At 45.0% G+C, this 18498-nt stretch overlaps 1 protein-coding gene across 3 annotated transcripts in view; it reads left to right on the top strand.

The window, feature by feature from the left end:
* Window positions 1-18498, top strand: part of gcn1 (GCN1 activator of EIF2AK4) — a 199526-nt gene that overhangs the window by 143083 nt on the left and 37945 nt on the right. For all 3 annotated transcript variants that reach the window (XM_072498447.1, XM_072498433.1, XM_072498440.1), the window contains exons 43-47: window positions 5027-5144; window positions 5936-6151; window positions 12922-13086; window positions 15910-16071; window positions 16466-16558. In XM_072498447.1, coding sequence (XP_072354548.1) covers window positions 5027-5144; window positions 5936-6151; window positions 12922-13086; window positions 15910-16071; window positions 16466-16558 — 754 coding nt within the window. The remainder of the gene's footprint in view (window positions 1-5026; window positions 5145-5935; window positions 6152-12921; window positions 13087-15909; window positions 16072-16465; window positions 16559-18498) is intronic.

The following is an 18498-nucleotide window of genomic DNA, read 5'->3' as shown; positions in this document are numbered from 1 at the left end:
GGCCAATGCACATTTGGGTTGTGAGGGTGAGACCCACACAGACATGGGGAGAATGTGCAAACTCCACATGAACAGTGATCCGGGGTCAGGATCTAAACTGGGCCCTTGGCACCGTGAAGGCCCCTATTAGATGAGGAAATGTGCTCAAATCACATTTTCTTAGAACATAGAACATTACAGCGCAGTACAGGCCCTTCGGCCCTCAATGTTGCGCCGACCTGTGAAACCACTCTAAAGCCCATCTACACTATTCCCTTATCATCCATATGTTTATCCAATGACCATTTAAATGCCCTTAATGTTGGCGAGTCCACTACTGTTGCAGGGCATTCCACGCCCTTACTACTCTCTGAGTAAAGAACCTACCTCTGACATCTGTCTTATATCTATCTCCCCTCAATTTAAAGCTATGTCCCCTCATGCTAGCCATCATCATCCAAGGAAAAAGGCTCTCACTGTCCACCCTATCTAATCCTCTGATCATCTTGTATGCCTCAATTAAGTCACCTCTTAACCTTCTTCTTCTCTCTAATGAAATCAGCCGTAAGTCCCTCAGCCTTTCCTCATAAGATCTTCCCTCCATACCAGGCAACATCCTGGTAAATCTCCTCTGCACCCTTTCCAATGCTTCCACATCCTTCCTATAATGCGGCGACCAGAATTGCACGCAACACTCCAAATGCGGCCGCACCAGACTGTTGTATAGCTGCAACATGACCTCATGGCTCCTAAACTCAATCCCTCTACCAATAAAAGCGAACACACCGTACGCCTTCTTAACAACCCTCACAACCTGGGTGGCAACTTTCAGGGATCTATGTACATGGACACCGAGATCTCTCTGCTCATCCACACTGCCAAGAATCTTACCATTAGCCCAGTACTCTGTCTCCCTGTTATTCCTTCCAAAATGAATCACCTCTCACTTTTCTGCATTAAACTCCATTTGCTACCTCTCAGCCCAGCGCTGCAGCTTATCTATGTCCCTCTGTAACATGTAACATCCTTCCGCATTGTCTACAACTCCACCGACTTTAGTGTCACCTGCAAATTTACTCACCCATCCTTCTACGCCTTCCTCCAGGTTATTTATGAAAATGACAAACAGCAGTGGCCCCAAAACAGATCCTTGTGGTACACCACTAGTAACTGGACTCCAGTCTGAACATTTCCCATCAACCACCACCCTTTGTCTTCTTCCAGCTAGCCAATTTCTGATCCAAACTACTAAATCACCCTGAATCCAATGCCTCCGTATTTTCTGCAGTAGCCTACCATGGGGAACATTATCAAATGCTTTACTGAAATCCATATACACCACATCAACTGCTTTACCCTCATCCACCTGTTTGGTCACCTTCTCAAAGAACTCAATAAGGTTTGTGAGGCACGACCTACCCTTCACAAAACCGTGTTGACTATCTCTAATCAAATTATTCCTTTCCAGATGATTATACACCCTATCTCTTATAAACCTTTCCAAGATTTTTCCCACAACAGAAGTAAGGCTCACTGGTCTATAGTTCCCGGGGTTATCTCTACTCCCCTTCTTGAACAAGGGGACAACATTTGCTATCCTCCAGTCTTCTGGCACTATTCCTGTAGACAAAGATGATTTAAAGATGAAGGCCAAAGGCTCAGCAATCTCCTCCCTAGCTTCCCAGAGAATCCTAGGATAAATCCCATCCGACCCAGGTGACTTATCTATTTTCACATTTTCCAGAATTGCTAACACCTCCTCCTTATGAACCTCAAGCCCTTCTGGTCTAGTAGCTTGAATCTCAGTATTCTCCTCGACAACATTGTCTTTTTCCTGTGTGAATACTGACGAAAAATATTCATTTAGCACCTCTCCTATATCCTCGGACTCCAAGCACAACTTCCCACTACTGTCCTTGACTGGCCCTCCTCTTACCCTAGTCATTCTTTTATTCCTGACATATCTATAGAAAGCTTTAGGGTTATCCTTGATCCTACCTGCCAAAGACTTCTCATGTCCCCTCATGGCTCTTCTTAGCTCTCTCTTTAGGTCCTTCCTAGCTAACTTGTAACTCTTGAGCGCCCTAACTGAACCTTCATGTCTCATCTTTACATAAGTCTCCTTCTTCTTCTTGGCAAGTGTTTTGACTGCTTTAGTAAACCACGGTTCCCTCACTCGACCACTTCCTCCCTGCCAGACAGGTACATACTTATCAAGGACACGCTGTAGCTGTTCCTTGAACAAGCTCCACATTTCCATTGTGCCCATCCCCTGCAGTTTTCCTCTCCATCCGATGTATCCTAAGTCTTGCCTCATTGCATCATAATTGCCTTTCCCCCAGATATAACTCTTGCCCTGCAGTATATACCTATCCCTTTCCATCATGAAAGTAAACGTAATCGAATTGTGGTCACTATCACCAAAGTGCTCACCGACCTCCAAATCTAACACCTGTCCTGGTTCATTACCCAGTACCAAATCCAATATGGCCTCGCCTCTCGTTGGCCTATCTATACACTGTGTCAGGAAACCCTCCTGCACACATTGGACAAAAACGGACCTATCTAATGTACTCAAACTATAGCGTTTCCAGTCAATATTTGGAAAGTTAAAGTCCCCCATAATAACTACCCTGTTGCTTTCGCTCCTATCCAGAATCATCTTTGCAATCCTCTCCTCTACATCTGTGGAACTTTTCGGAGGCCTACCAATAGAAAACCCCTAACAGGGTGACCTCTCCTTTCCTGTTTCTAACCTTAGCCCATACTACCTCAGTAGACGGGTCCTCATCAAACGTCCTTTCTGCCACCGTAATACTGTCCTTGACTAACAATGCCACCCCGCCCCCTCTTTTACCACCTTCCCTGAGCTTACGGAAATATCTAAATCCCGGCACCTGCAACAACCATTCCTGTCCCTGCTCTATCCTTGTTTCCGAAATGGCCACAACATCGAAGTCCCATGTACCAACCCATGCCGCAAGTTCACCCACTTTATTCCGGATGCTCCTGGCATTGAAGAAGGCGCACTTTAAACCACCTTCCTGCCTGCCGGTACACTCCTGCAACTTTGAAACCCTACTCATGACCTTACTACTCTCAACCTCCTGTATACTGGAGCTACAATTCAGGTTCCCAAGCCTCTGCTGAACTAGTTTAAACCCTCCCGAAGAGCATTAGCAAATTTCCCCCCCAGAATATTGGTACCCTCTGGTCCAGGTGCAGACCATCCCGTTTGTAGAGGTCCCACCGACCCCAGAATGAGCCCCAATTATCCAGAAATCTGAAACCCTCCCTCCTGCGCCATCCCTGTAGCCACGTGTTCAACTCCTCTCTCTCTCCCTATTCCTCGTCTCGCTATCACGTGGCACGGGTAACAACCCAGAGATAATAACTCTGATTGTCCTAGATCTAAGTTTCCACCCTAGCTCCCTGAATTCCTGCCTTACATCCCCATCCCTTTTCCTACCTATGTCGTTGGTACCTATGTGGACCACGACTTGGGGCTGCTCCCCCTCCCCCTTCAGTATCCCGAAAACACGATCCGAGACATCACGCACCCTGGCACCTGGGAGGCAACACACCAACCGTGAGTCTCTCTCATTCCCACAGAATCTCCTATCTATCCCCCTAACTATGGAGTCTCCAATGACTAATGCTCTACTCCTCTCCCCCCTTCCCTTCTGAGCAACAGGGACAGACTCTGTGCCAGAGACCTGTACCCCATGGCTTAACCCTGGTACGTTCCCCCCCCCCCCCCAAACAGTATCCAAAGCGGTATACTTGTTACTTAGGGGAACGGCCACAGGGGATCCCTGTACTGACTGCTTCCTCCCAGCACCTCTCACTGTCACCCATCTATCTTTATTCTTCGGAGTAACTACATCCCTGAAGCTTCTATCTATAACCAACTCTGCCTCCCGAATGATCCGAAGTTCATCCAACTCCAGCTCCAGTTCCCTAACGCGGTTTCTGAGGAGCTGGAGATGGGTGCACTTCCCACAGATGAAATCAGCAGGGACACTGACGGCGTCCCTCACCTCAAACATTCTGCAGGAAACCAGGGAAAAGCTCTTCTTTACTGCTATTGCATCTGAATGTGCATTGATCAGGACCCTTGTGTTTGGTGCAATATGAGTGCACTGTTTGTTTGGTGGGTACCTAATGGTACTTAAAATTTCCCCAAGATCAAGCTCAGCAGTTTGGACGCTCTACATATTTATATACACTGGTGTATTCCAGCATTGAAGCAAAACCTATTAAACCCAGCACAATAACATTATCGTCTTTATTTTGTGTTGTGGTTGATAGGCCAAAACTGCCTCAGACTAATTTACTTTTCTAGAGAGGGGACTGTCACTCATCAGTCTGCTGGATTCAAACTCTGGTACCAACAACACCAAAGCAATGTGCGAATCATGTTGTGCTATTGAAATACCCAAACTGGTGAAATTTTGCTGCTGGAGTGAAAGCAATCAAAAGTTTTCCTAACTTTGCCTCCCATGTGAAGGCCCTTGAGGGCAGCTGTATCTGAAGGACACACTTAAAAACACAAGGAATTTGGAGCTGTTATATTCAGAGTTGTATTCCAAATTGCCTTCAAGGTTCACACCTGATCTTTACTGCCGCAAGTAATTTGTAATACAGGGAAACATGTTCAACTTCCTACTTTTGAGACAATTGTTTTCAGTCACTGAATGTTTTGATCTGAGGCTCGTGAAACTCATTCTTACTCCAGCCCCCTTGGTTATATCTGATTTAGATAGTATGCAATTCACTTTTTCCTTAATGGATCAGCCATCACTGCTTTCTATAACAATAGGTGAGGCATTGTGGTGGAACAAAGCAATTTGTGTGTAGATAGGGAAAGCCCATGTACTTGTTTAGCCCCAGTCTTCCACACTGTCTCCCCCACTCTTGTCTGTCTTCAACAGATTTAGATGAGGGAACATTTCTTTTTGACAAAGACTGAATTGCATTGAAAGAAAAATCAAGCCAAATTAAAGATGATCAAAGGTGATTTTGTTTTTTATGGTTTGGATTTCAGGTTCAGTTCAGTCCAGTTGCTGGGAGACTTGCTTTTCCATGTCTCTGGAGTGACTGGAAAGATGACGACTGAGACTGCCTCCGAAGATGACAACTTTGGCACTGCCCAGTCTAATAAGGTAAGGTGGAAAAATTGGCATAGCTGCTATATGGGCATGCAGATTGACAAACACCCAACATCTTCCAATAATGTGAAGGTCCCAGACTGACACGACTCTGGGTATGAACCTCTGTTTAACTTGTCTTTCAACCAAACTATCCTTGCAATGTCAATTTGTTGGTTTGGGTCCATTTTAAATGTTCTAGACGACATGTTTTTGATACAGGTTGACTTGGGTCCTGTCCCCCAGGTGTCTTGTCTGTCTAGATTAACTTTATCAGCTTTGTTCGTGTGTTGCCATCATTGTCGGTTGGTTTGTGTACCTGTCCTTTCAATGCCATGAAGACTGAACAGGCTGAGGCTGTTTTCTTTTAGATGAGGGGTAACGTATGCTCTCATTGAGCACATTACAATAAAGTGATTTGACACGGTAGATGTAGAGAAGATGTTTCTGCTTATGGGGAGTCCAAAACTCAGGTCCATAACTATAAGATAGTCGGGAATCAACCCAATAAAGATTTGAAGAGAAGCTTCTTGACCCAAGGAGAAGTGAGAATGTAGAACTTGCTACCAAGTAGAGTTTTTGTGGAATGTAGCACAGGTATTTAAAGGGAAGCTAGATAAACATGCGAGATAGAAAGATGTGCTGATGGCATTAGGTGAAGTGGGATTTGAATAGGCTTATGTGGAACATAAAGTCTGGCAGCCCAAATGGGCTGAATGGCCATTTCTGTACTGTAAACTCGATAATTATTTGCTTTGGGTGTTAAATGTTGTGATAGAAACTCATCTGAGGATCCAATCTTTCAGGCTATCATTGGTGCACTTGGTCTAGAGAGGCGGAATCGTGTCCTTGCTGGTCTCTACATGGGTCGTTCTGACACCCAGCTGGTGGTGCGTCAGGCCTCGCTACACGTCTGGAAGATTGTTGTGTCGAACACACCTCGGACATTGCGGGAAATCCTGCCAACGCTCTTCACTCTTCTGCTGGGGTTCTTGGCCAGTACTTGTGCTGACAAGAGGACGGTGAGTATGAGTTGTGTGTGCACAAGAGGGTTAGGCCAAGCTTGTGCAAAGAATGCTGACTGGAGATCTGCCAAAATATTGGTCTAAGTGTTGACTTCTCTCACTATTCAGTTTTCTTGAGGATCAATCCCTAAAGGGAAGGATTGGTAATCTGCCATCTTTCCTTCCTTTGGCACAACGATCCCCCATGGCTATAAACAATCCTCCATCTCTTTTTCTGTAAAACTTAATTTGTATTACTGTTACAATTAACTTGGAGGGCAGCATATTGACCCAAAAGAAAATAAAAATAGCCACAACACTGAATGTCTCAAGAATTGCATGCGAGAACCTTAGAGTAAACTTTAAATTCAAACAAACTGCCAGTATCCTCAACAGCAATTCTACATAAGCCGAAGTTGTTCTTGCCATGCCTGCTGCATTGAGACCCAATCAGAATACTAGTGTGAACTGAATAACGGAGATCGATCCTGGCATGACCCCAGATTTAAAACACTGATCCAACTCTGATACAAATATTGAAATTCAAATCATAAACTCTGCACATGGTAAAACCGAAGCACACTTTGGCTCAAGCTTTCCAAGGCTCCTCTATCAAATAAATGTGCTTTTGGTTTGAAAGTCAGTCCATATGGAATACTGTCAGAAGTCATCTGACTTGTTAGCCTGATGCTACATTACTGAACACTTAGTTTTCATAATAGCTACTGAGCCCATTGAGCAAGGAGAAATCTCAGCCATCCAGGGAATCATTGCAGAACAGACAGGATTTTGGTGTCAATGCAATAGAGAGGATGCATTGCTAAGGGTGTATTGACACTACAGTCACCATTTATGCACTGTGCAAATGTTTAAAATGTAATTGTTCGGAGAGGAGAGAACACTTTCCGGTTGGTGGAATTTAAACTCCACACTGGCAATCTAGATAAGGTACTGCAGGGATGAAGACTGAACTATAGGTATTCAGGTTCATAGATATAGGTATTCAGGCTTAGAGACATCTTAAGTCTCCCTGTTTGGACAAGCAAAAATATTTAATGAGCAACAAATGGGTTAGCTCTCCAGGGGTGACTTTGTAAATATCCAAAAAGGAATGCAGGGTAAATCAAAACTATTACTTTCATGAATGAACCACGAGGCCCCTGCTGTAGCCTAATGAGTTTGTCCACTGAATGCCTGAATTGTAGAGTGGACAAGTCCAGTATAATTCAATTCGTACTCCGAGATAAGTTAACTTTTCTAATTTTGATATTAATCTGTAAGTAGGTTTGGTAGGAAAATGAGTGAGAATTACCAATCTGCTCCATACTCATTGACCTCTGACAGAAAGTACACAGAGGGAGAGCAGCATGGGCAGGGTCAGGTTTTGCCACCAAATCCTCGCTCCCTCATTCCCATGATCAAACAGTTTGTCACAATACCTGATGGTCAAGGCTTTCAAGCGAATAGTTTGGATGCCCTCCGAAGTGGAGCAAGGGAGCAACAACCGAGCAGCATATACCTCAAAATTCTACATCAACCAAGAAGTTGAAGTGGAATTTTTCCTTATCTGGATAAACATCTAAAAGAAGAGTATCATCCAGGCAGTGGCATAAGCATTTGGTGGGGAGGGAAGGGAGCTTTAAAAGGAAAAAGACCAGAACTAATTAGGAAAACCTCAACAACTGACGCTTGCTGTAGATAATGGCTGGTTCCTGGTAGAAAGTTAGAGGAATGGCAGGGAAGGGAGTGCAATGTTCCTCCTGCAGGATGTTTGAGGTGAGGGATGCAGTTAGTGTCCCTGCTGATTTTACCTGCAGGAAGTGCTGCCATCTCCAGCTCCTCCAAGACCGAGTTAGGGAACTGGAGCTGGAGTTGGAAGAACTTCGGATCATTCGGGAGGCAGAAGGGGTCATAGATAGCAGCTTCAGGGAATTAGTTACACCAAAGATTGGAGATAGGTGGGTAACTGTAAGAGGGACTGGGAAAAAGCAGTCAGTGCAGGGATCCCCTGCGGTCGTTCCCCTGAGAAACAAGTATACCGCTTTGGATACTTGTGGGGGGGGGGGGACTTACCAGGGGTAAGCCATGGGGTACGGGCCTCTGTCACGGAGTCTGTCCCTGTTGCTCAGAAGGGAAGGGGGGAGAGGAGCAGAGCATTAGTAATTGGGGACTCGATAGTCAGGGGCACAGATAGGAGATTTTGTGGGAGCGTGAGAGACTCACGTTTGGTATGTTGCCTCCCAGGTGCAAGGGTAAGTGATGTCTCGGATCGTGTTTTCCGGGTCCTTAGGGGGGAGGGGGAGCAGCCCCAAGTCGTGGTCCACATTGGCACTAACGACATAGGTAGGAAAGGGGACAAGGATGTCAGGCAGGCTTTCAGGGAGCTAGGATGGAAGCTCAGAACTAGAACAAACAGAGTTGTTATCTCTGGGTTGTTGCCCGTGCCACGTGATAGTGAGATGAGGAATAGGGAGAGAGAGCATTTAAACACGTGGCTACAGGGATGGTGCAGGCGGGAGGGATTCAGATTTCTGGATAACTGAGGCTCTTTCTGGGGAAGGTGGGACCTCTACAGACAGGATGGTCTACATCTGAACCTGAGGGGCACAAATATCCTGGGGGGAAGATTTGTTAGTGCTCTTTGGGGGGGTTTAAACTAATGCAGCAGGGGCATGGGAACCTGGATTGTAGTTTTAGGGTAAGGGAGAATGAGAGCAGAGAGGTCAGGAGCACAGATTTGACGTCGCAGGAGAGGTCCAGTGTTCAGGTAGGTGGTTTGAAGTGTGTCTACTTCAATGCCAGGAGTATACGAAACAAGGTAGGGGAACTGGCAGCATGGGTTGGTACCTGGGACTTCGATGTTGTGGCCATTTCGGAGACATGGATAGAGCAGGGACAGGAATGAATGTTGCAGGTTCCGGGGTTTAGGTGTTTTAGTAAGCTCAGAGAAGGAGGCAAAAGAGGGGGAGGTGTGGCGCTGCTAGTCAAGAGCAGTATTACGGTGGCGGAGAGGATGCTAGATGGGGACTCTTCTTCCGAGGTAGTATGGGCTGAAGTTAGAAACAGGAAAGGAGAGGTCACCCTGTTGGGAGTTTTTTTATAGGCCTCCTAATAGTTCTAGGGATGTAGAGGAAAGGATGGCGAAGATGATTCTGGATAAAAGCGAAAGTAACAGGGTAGTTATTATGGGAGACTTTAACTTTCCAAATATTGACTGGAAAAGATATAGTTCGAGTACAATAGATGGGTCATTTTTTGTACAGTGTGTGCAGGAGGGTTTCCTGAAACAATATGGTGACAGGCCAACAAGAGGCGAGGCCACGTTGGATTTGGTCTTGGGTAATGAACCAGGCCAGGTGTTGGATTTGGAGGTAGGAGAGCACTTTGGGGGCAGTGACCACAATTCGGTGACGTTTACGTTAATGATGGAAAGGGATAAGTATACACCGCAGGGCAAGAGTTATAGCTGGGGGAAGGGCAATTATGATGCCATTAGACGTGACTTGGGGGGGATAAGGTGGAGAAGTAGGCTGCAAGTGTTGGGCACACTGGATAAGTGGGGCTTGTTCAAGGATCAGCTACTGCGAGTTCTTGATAAGTATGTACCGGTCAGGCAGGAAGGCAGGCGTCGAGCGAGGGAACCGTGGTTTACCAAGGAAGTGGAATCTCTTGTTAAGAGGAAGAAGGAGGCCTATGTGAAGATGAGGTGTGAAGTTTCAGTTGGGGCGATGGATAGTTACAAGGTAGCGAGGAAAGATCTAAAGAGAGAGCTAAGACGAGCAAGGAGGGGACATGAGAAGTATTTGGCAGGAAGGATCAAGGAAAACCCAAAAGCTTTTTATAGGTATGTCAGGAATAAGCGAATGACTAGGGAAAGAGTAGGACCAGTCAAGGACAGGGATGGGAAATTGTGTGTGGAGTCTGAAGAGATAGGCGAGATACTAAATGAATATTTTCCGTCAGTATTCACTCAGGAAAAAGATAATGTTGTGGAGGAGAATGCTGAGCCCCAGGCTAATAGAATAGATGGCATTGAGGTAAGTAGGGAAGAGGTGTTGGCAATTCTGGACAGGCTGAAAATAGATAAGTCCCTGGGACCTGATGGGATTTATCCTAGGTTTCTCTGGGAGGCCAGGGAAGAGATTTGGCTTTGATTTTTATGTCATCATTGGCTACAGGAATAGTGCCAGAGGACTGGAGGACAGCAAATGTGGTCCCTTTGTTCAAAAAGGGGAGCAGAGACAACCCCGGCAACTATAGACCGGTGAGCCTCACGTCTGTAGTGGGTAAAGTCTTGGAGGGGATTATAAGAGACAAGATTTATAATCATCTAGATAGGAATAATATGATCAGGGATAGTCAGCATGGCTTTGGTAAGGGTAGGTCATGCCTCACAAACCTTATTGAGTTCTTTGAGAAGGTGACTGAACAGGTAGATGAGGGTAGAGCAGTTGATGTGGTGTATATGGATTTCAGCAAAGCATTTGATAATGTTCCCCACGGTAGGCTATTGCAGAAAATAGGGAGGCTGGCGATTGAGGGTGATTTAGAGATGTGGATCAGAAATTGGCTAGCTGAAAGAAGACAGAGGGTGGTGGTTGATGGGAAATGTTCAGAATGGAGTTCTGTCACAAGTGGAGTACCACAAGGATCTGTTCTGGGGCCGTTGCTGTTTGTCATTTTTATCAATGACCTAGAGGAAGGCGCAGAAGGGTGGGTGAGTAAATTTGCAGACGATACTAAAGTCGGTGGTGTTGTCGATAGTGTGGAAGGATGTAGCAGGTTACAGAGGGATATAGATAAGCTGCAGAGCTGGGCTGAGAGGTGGCAAATGGAGTTTAATGTAGAGAAGTGTGAGGTGATTCACTTTGGAAGGAATAACAGGAATGCGGAATATTTGGCTAATGGTAAAGTTCTTGAAAGTGTGGATGAGCAGAGGGATCTAGGTGTCCATGTACATAGATCCCTGAAAGTTGCCACCCAGGTTGATAGGGTTGTGAAGAAGGCCGATGGAGTGTTGGCCTTTATTGGTAGAGGGATTGAGTTCCGGAGTCAGGAGGTCATGTTGCAGCTGTACAGAACTCTGGTACGGCCGCATTTGGAGTATTGTGTACAGTTCTGGTCACCGCATTATAGGAAGGACGTGGAGGCTTTGGAGCGGGTGCAGAGGAGATTTACCAGGATGTTGCCTGGTATGGAGGGAAAATCTTATGAGGAAAGGCTGATGGACTTGAGGTTGTTTTCGTTGGAGAGAAGAAGGTTAAGAGGAGACTTAATAGAGGCATACAAAATGATCAGGGGGTTGGATAGGGTGGACAGTGAGAGCCTTCTCCCGCGGATGGAGATGGCTGGCACGAGGGGACATAACTTTAAACTAAGGGGTAATAGATATAGGACAAGAGGTCAGAGGTAGGTTCTTTATGCAAAGAGTAGTGAGGCCGTGGAATGCCCTACCTGCTACAGTAGTGAACTCGCCAACATTGAGGGCATTTAAAAGTTTATTGGATAAACATATGGATGATAATGGCATAGTGTAGGTTAGATGGCTTTTGTTTCGGTGCAACATTGTGGGCCGAAGGGCCTGTACTGCGCTGTATTGTTCTATGTTCTATGTCCACTTGTCAGTCTGTCAGTAACCGTCTCCAATTTGCATCCAAGCTATGTTTTTGGCATGAGAAATGTCACAGAATAATGACAGATCTTGGGTGAAGATGTCACACTGACGCAATAGTTATAAAAAGATAAATGCAGTGTGCCACCAAGCAACAAGTAAACATGATCATGTACATAAATGAATCACCACAAGCAAGTGTTGTCGTCTTGTGCAACAGCAACATTAGGTTGATAATCAATCCTTAACTGTTTTTCTCATTTCAGGAAGGTAATGACACTCTAAAATTAACTATTTACATAAATAGAAAAAAATACATAATCTTTATTCGTCACAAGTAGGTTTACACTGCAATGAAATTACTTTGAAAATCCCCTAGTCGATACACTACGGTGCCTGTTCGGGTACACTGAGGGAGAATTCAGTATGTCCAATTCACCTAACAAGCATCCAAGGAGGCAGCACGGTGGAATTGTGGTTAACACTGGTGCCTCACAGCTCCAGGGACCCGGTTTCAATTCCAGCCTCGGGTGACGGTCTGCGTGGAGTTTGCACTTTCTCCCATGTCTGCGTAGGTTTCCTGCTGTTTTCTCCCACTGTCCAAAGATGTGCAGGTTAGATGGATTGGCTATGCTAAATTGCCCCTTCGTGTCCAAAAGGTTAGGTGGGGTTACTGGGTTACGGGGATAGGGTGGAAGTGTGGGCTTAAGTAGGGTGCTCTTTCCAAGGGCTGGTGCAGACTTGATGGGCTGAATGGCACTAAGTTCTATGATTCTATGAACTGCTGAATGGAATGGTATTGACATTCAAACTATCAAAGAGGTAGAGTTTAGAAAAAGAGGTATACTAAATGTCTGCCGGTTAGCTTTGAGCTGTTTTGATGATTAGATATCTGGAGATGATCAGTGCTCCATCCCTGCTCAAATTGTTGGCACATCAAATTACTCGAGAACACAGGACAAATCAAGGATTGATTAGTTATCTGTTGATGTGGCCTGTGTAGATGTGCCGCACAGTAGTCAGTAATTTGTGGTTTATGCAGAGACACTTTGTGGTTCATACAGAGACACTTTAACCATTCTGAAAGTCGCTTTGTGGTTTTTAAATGTAAAATTTCCATCAAATCTGAAGCTCTAAAGGATTTTGTGCTGACACATGGTTGCCGTTCTCCTCGTAGATTGCTGCAAGAACACTGGGTGATCTTGTGCGGAAGCTTGGAGAAAAAATTTTGCCAGAGATTATTCCAATCTTGGAAGCAGGGCTAAAGTCAGAGAAAAGTGATGAGAGACAGGGAGTCTGCATTGGTCTCAGTGAGATCATGAAATCAACCAGCAAAGATGCAGTAAGTAACTTATGATAATCAATGTAATACTGAATTTGTGTAATTGTATGGTGTTGCTATCATATCCAAGAGCTCTAAAATTAAAAGGAGAGCATTGACTTTGCAGGTAACAAGGGAACTTCCCAAGCCAGTTGAGATCTTCTGTGTGCTTTTTTTTGTCACACACAAGCTCAATCACACCATCACCTTCCACCTTTGCCCATATCCCCAGTAAACTATTACTCCTTCTCACCCTGGCCATTCCCTCAATATGAACCTCAACTCCAACCCTGTAAGTCTCGACATAGACTCAAATGTTTGTGGCATCATCTCATTTAAGCATTCATCGTCTGATCTAGCAAAACTGCATAAAGCCCCACTGGGTCCTGCTCTCCACTGCCAAAACTGTTTACTATTCCAAATTCATCTTGAAATGCAAGGTTAACACCCAGCTTCTCTTCACTCTGAGCAGTTTTCTTAAACCCTACTTCCCTGCCTCCTCCAACCTTGGCTGCAACTACAAGTTTGAGGGCTTTGTCACAAAAAATTGAGACCATGTGTTCAGCATTTCTCTCCCTAGCCTGCCGGGCCAAATTTCTTCTAAAATTCCTCCTGCCCTCGCCCTGAACTGGAATCGTTCTCCACTTTGTCCCAGCTATCTTGTCCATGAGTTCCATCTGTTTCCTCAACCCTTTTCCCAACAAACTGGTGACAAGAGGACTTCTTTCCTGGTCCCCAGTACATAGAACACACAGTGCAGAAGCAGGCCATTCGGCCCATCGAGTCTGCACCGACCCACTTAAGCCCTCACTTCCACCCTATCCCCGTAACCCAATAACCCCTCCTAATCTTTTTGGTCACTAAGGGCAATTTATCATGGCCAATCCGCCTAACCTGCACGTCTTTGGACTTTGGGAGGAAACCGGAGCACCCGGAGAAAACCCACACAGACACGGGGAGAACGTGCAGACTCCACACAGACAGTGACCCAGCAGGGAATCGAACTTGGGACCCTGGCGCTGTGAAGCCACAGTGCTAATCACTTGTGCTACCGTGCTGCCCCAATGATATCAGTAAGCTGATATCATTAACGGTTTCCCCTCCCCTTCAAATCTGCCATCAGCACCCTTCTCAAAAAAGCTAACCCTTGACTCCTTTACAATTTCTGTCCAATCTCAACTTCCCTTTCCTCTTTCAAATTTTTGAACTTGTTGTCACCTCCCAAATCCATTCCCATCCTTCCCAGAATTCTAAGTTTGAATTCCAGGAGCACAGTTCCAAAAGAACCCATATCACAGTCACAAATAAAGTCCTGCGTGACAGTAGCAATGGTAAATTATCCCGCCTCATTCTTCTCGGCCGGTCTGCGGCCTTTGGCATAGTTAACATAATACCCTCTGCTGTCCAGATGGATGGGACTATCTTTATTTATCCAGCCATAGCCAGAGGATCACCAACATTGGCATCTATTCCAATCTCCACAGTCTGAAGTTCCCCAGCAACTATCTTTGGGCCTCCAGCAATTTCCACAGCAACATCATCCATAAGCATAATGCCAGGCTCCACAAGTATGCTGCGAACACCAAACTCTTTTCACCACATCTCACCTCTCCACTGTCCCAATTGTCAAATTACTTTTCCAGCATTCAGCACCGGATGAGCACAAATTTATTCCAGCTAAGTATTGGGAATTTGGACGACTGCAGCCATTGTCTTCGGTTCCTGCTGTTCCTTAGCCACTGATTCCATTGTGCTCCCTGTCAACTGCCTAAAACTGAACCAGACTATTTGCACCCTCGCTTGTCATATTTGACGCTGGGGTAAGCTTCTAACCACATCTGCTTAATCACCAAAATCGGCCACTTCCTCCTCTGTAGCATTGCCCAATTCATAATAAGAATTCATCTTTATTATTGTCGCACGTAGACTTACATTAACACCGCAATGAAGTTACTGTGAAAATCCCCTAGTCGCCACACTCCGGCGCCTGTTCGGGTACAGTGAGGGAGAATTCAGAATGTCCAATTCACCTAACAAACATGTCTTCCGGAGCGCCCGGAGGAAACCCATGCAGACACAAGGAGAACATGCAAACTCAGCACAGACAGTGACCCAAGCCAGGAATCGAACCTGGGTCTCTGCCTCAGCTCATCTGATGCTGAAACTGCCATCCATGCCTTTGTTGCCTCCTTTATTTGACTATTCCAATGCTCTCCTGACTAGCCTCCCATTTTGCACTCCATATAAACTTTAACACACCCAAACTCTGTTTCCCTACCCTAACCTGCACCATCTTGTTTATTTATCACCCCTGTGCTTGCTGACCTGAATTGCCTCTTGATCGAAGATGGCTAATTTTAAAGTACTGATCCATTTTTGGTTGTACATCCTAATATCTCATTATGTAGCTCAGTATCAATTTTTTTCCTGATCGTTCCTGTGAAGCATCTTGAGACATTGTTACTACATTAAGGTATGATTTAAACACAAAATATTTTTACTGGTCAAAGTAAATAAGCATATGCTTCATATATTTAAAGAAATGTTCAGCGTACAGAAAAGAAAGCTAATATAACTTCAAATAAGTGCTGCTGAAGGGCTCGTTTAAATGGTTATAGAGTAATAGATGGATGAAGTAAGAACAAATTCAAAGGATTAATGCAGCAGAGCAGTATTGTTTCATGCAAAGATTGGCAAGAGATGGAGCTGAAAATATAACAATATTTCATATATACTTCGTAAGCTAGGCAGCGTGGTGTCATTACTGTGCGTCTTGCCCCAGTAACTAACTCTGAAATCATGCTGCAGTATGTTGGTAATTCGGACTCTAACCTCTTTCCCTAGGTGCTTGTCTTCTCCGAGTCTCTCGTCCCCACAGTGCGAAAGGCCCTCTGTGACCCTCTTGAAGAAGTTCGAGAGGCCGCATCCAAGACATTTGAGCAACTTCACTCAACAATTGGATACCAGGCCTTGGATGATATTCTACCATTCCTGTTGGAACAGCTTGTGAGTGTTTGGAGGAGGGGAGGCTATCATGCAGACAAGTTTTCCCTTTTATATTTTATAACTCAAACTCAAATCCAGACCATCAGGCCACCATCCCACCCCAACTCATTTTAACAGCAAGGAGGCAGGGGACAGAAGCATAATAAGGTTGTAAGCTTCACCTTTAACTTATTTTACATATTTAACATTGGCTGACTGGTTTTCCCAGGCCTTGAGTGTCTCTCTTGCACTCCTCGAAAAGTTTTTCTGATTGACCCCTTAAGTTGCCTGGTGTCAGATTTTGTTTAACAATGCTGTGATGCACCGTGGAAAGTTTCACAGTGTTAAAGGTGCTATATAAATGCAAGTTGTGTGTATGTGTTGGCTGGAGCAGTAACTGTTATATCCATTGCAGAACAATGAGGGAATGGCAGAATTTGCTCTGGATGGATTGAAGCAAGTGATGGGAGTAAAGAGTCGTGTTGTTCTTCCCTACCTAGTCCCAAAGGTATGTAACCAGCACATAAGCACAAAATCTGGATATTCAACAAGACTGATGCCTCCAGAGCACATTCAGTACTGCTGTGCATTCAGCCATCAAGCGAACATTCTATTTCAGGACCTTGAATAAATAGCATTCCTTGAAAAAGGATTGAGAATACCTGCTCCTTCATCAGTGACTGATATAGAGCAACTTTGAGCATTGACTAATTACCATTAAACAACATAGCTTTCTCAAAGTGTACAGTGAAAAAGCATATAATTGTTTTAATTTATACATTTGGAAGTACCCAATTTTTTTTCCCAATTAAGGGGCAATTTAGCCAATCCACCTACCCTGTACATCTTTGGGTTGTGGAGGTGAGACCCATGCAAATACTGGGAGAATGTGCAAACTCCACACAGAGAGTGGCCCGGGATCGAACCCGCGTCCTCAGCGCCATGAGGCAGCAGTGCTAACCACTGCGCCACCGTGTCGCCCCCTGAAAGAGCATTTTGGATAGAAGCCCTACCCTCTGTGCCTAATGTTACTAACCATCTCATCTTGGAACACCAAGATCAAGCAGAAGGCAGCCAGCACTTTACCATTATTGGCTAGAGACAACCATACCGAGGAGATTGTGACTATAAACTTTACCACAACCCAACTCGCCCAAGTGATGAGTGGTCTAGATGTAAGCGACATCTTAAGAGAACAATGCAAGGTTATGGCTATATCGATGTCAGCTTGTTCATTTGTACAATACTTCTTAATCCCAGATAACAAGACTGTGCCTGCAGTAAGAAAACTCACAGTAAGAGGCTTCAGTGGCCTCCTGTTTGAAGAATAAAGAATTATTCCCATGATTTTTGGTTTTGAATGGTTCCACTGGTGTGGAGGCAATAATATTAATACCAGAGAGGGAGAAAAGTATAACTAAAGGTTTTTTGTAGTTTTCAAAAGTAAAATGCAGATTGCAGAGCAGGTTTACGACATAACACATTACCCAATATGTAATGAGTCTTCCATGAAAGAAATTGGCTGAGTGACAGGAAACATTAGTAGTGATGAACAGTTGGAAGAAGGAATATGGTGAGTTCTCCCAGAGGTCGATGTTAGGACCCATGCCCTTCCTGAGATATGTTAATGACCTAAACTTTGGTGCACAGGGCACAATTTCAGCATTTGTGGATGATACAAAACTTGGAAGCATTGTGAACCATGATGAGGATAGTGTAGAACTTCAAAAGGATATAGACAAGTTAGTGGAATGGGCACACAGGTGGCAGATTAAATTTAATGCAGAGAAGTGTGAAGTGATTCATTTGGTAGGAAGAACCCAGAGAACAGTATAAATTATAGGGTACAATTCTAAACAGGATGCAAGAGCAGAGGGACTTGGGGGTATAAGTATAGGGGGATATCCGTGAAGGTGGCAGGACAGTTTGAGAGAGTGGTTAATAAAGCTTTATAAATAGAGGCACAGTGTACAAAAGCAAGGAAATTATGATAAACCTTTATAAATACAGGCCTCAATTGGAGTATTGAATCATAGAATTTACATTTCAGAAGGGGGCCATTCAGCCCATCAAGCTTTTGCCGGCCCTTGAAAGCGCACCCTACCTAAGCCCATGCCGCCGCCCTATCCCAGTAACCCCACCTAACCTTTTTTGGACACTAACGGCAATTTATCATGGCCAATCCACCTAACCTACACATCTTTGGACTGTGGGAGGAAACCGGAGCACCTGGAGGAAACCCACGCAGACATGGGGAGAAAGTGCAAACTCCACACAGTCACCCGAGGCAGAAATTGAACCCGGGTGCCTGGGGCTGAGAGACAGTAGTGCTAACTAGCGTGCCGCCCATTTGCATCCAGTTCAGTGCACCACATTTTAGGAAAGATGTGAAGGGTGCAAAAAGAAATCACGAGAATGATTCCAGGGATGAGGGGCTTCAGTAGGTTG

The sequence above is a fragment of the Scyliorhinus torazame genome, chromosome 1, assembly GCF_047496885.1.
Source record: "Scyliorhinus torazame isolate Kashiwa2021f chromosome 1, sScyTor2.1, whole genome shotgun sequence".
NCBI lineage: Eukaryota > Metazoa > Chordata > Chondrichthyes > Carcharhiniformes > Scyliorhinidae > Scyliorhinus > Scyliorhinus torazame.
This window is presented reverse-complemented; position numbering and strand designations above follow the sequence as displayed.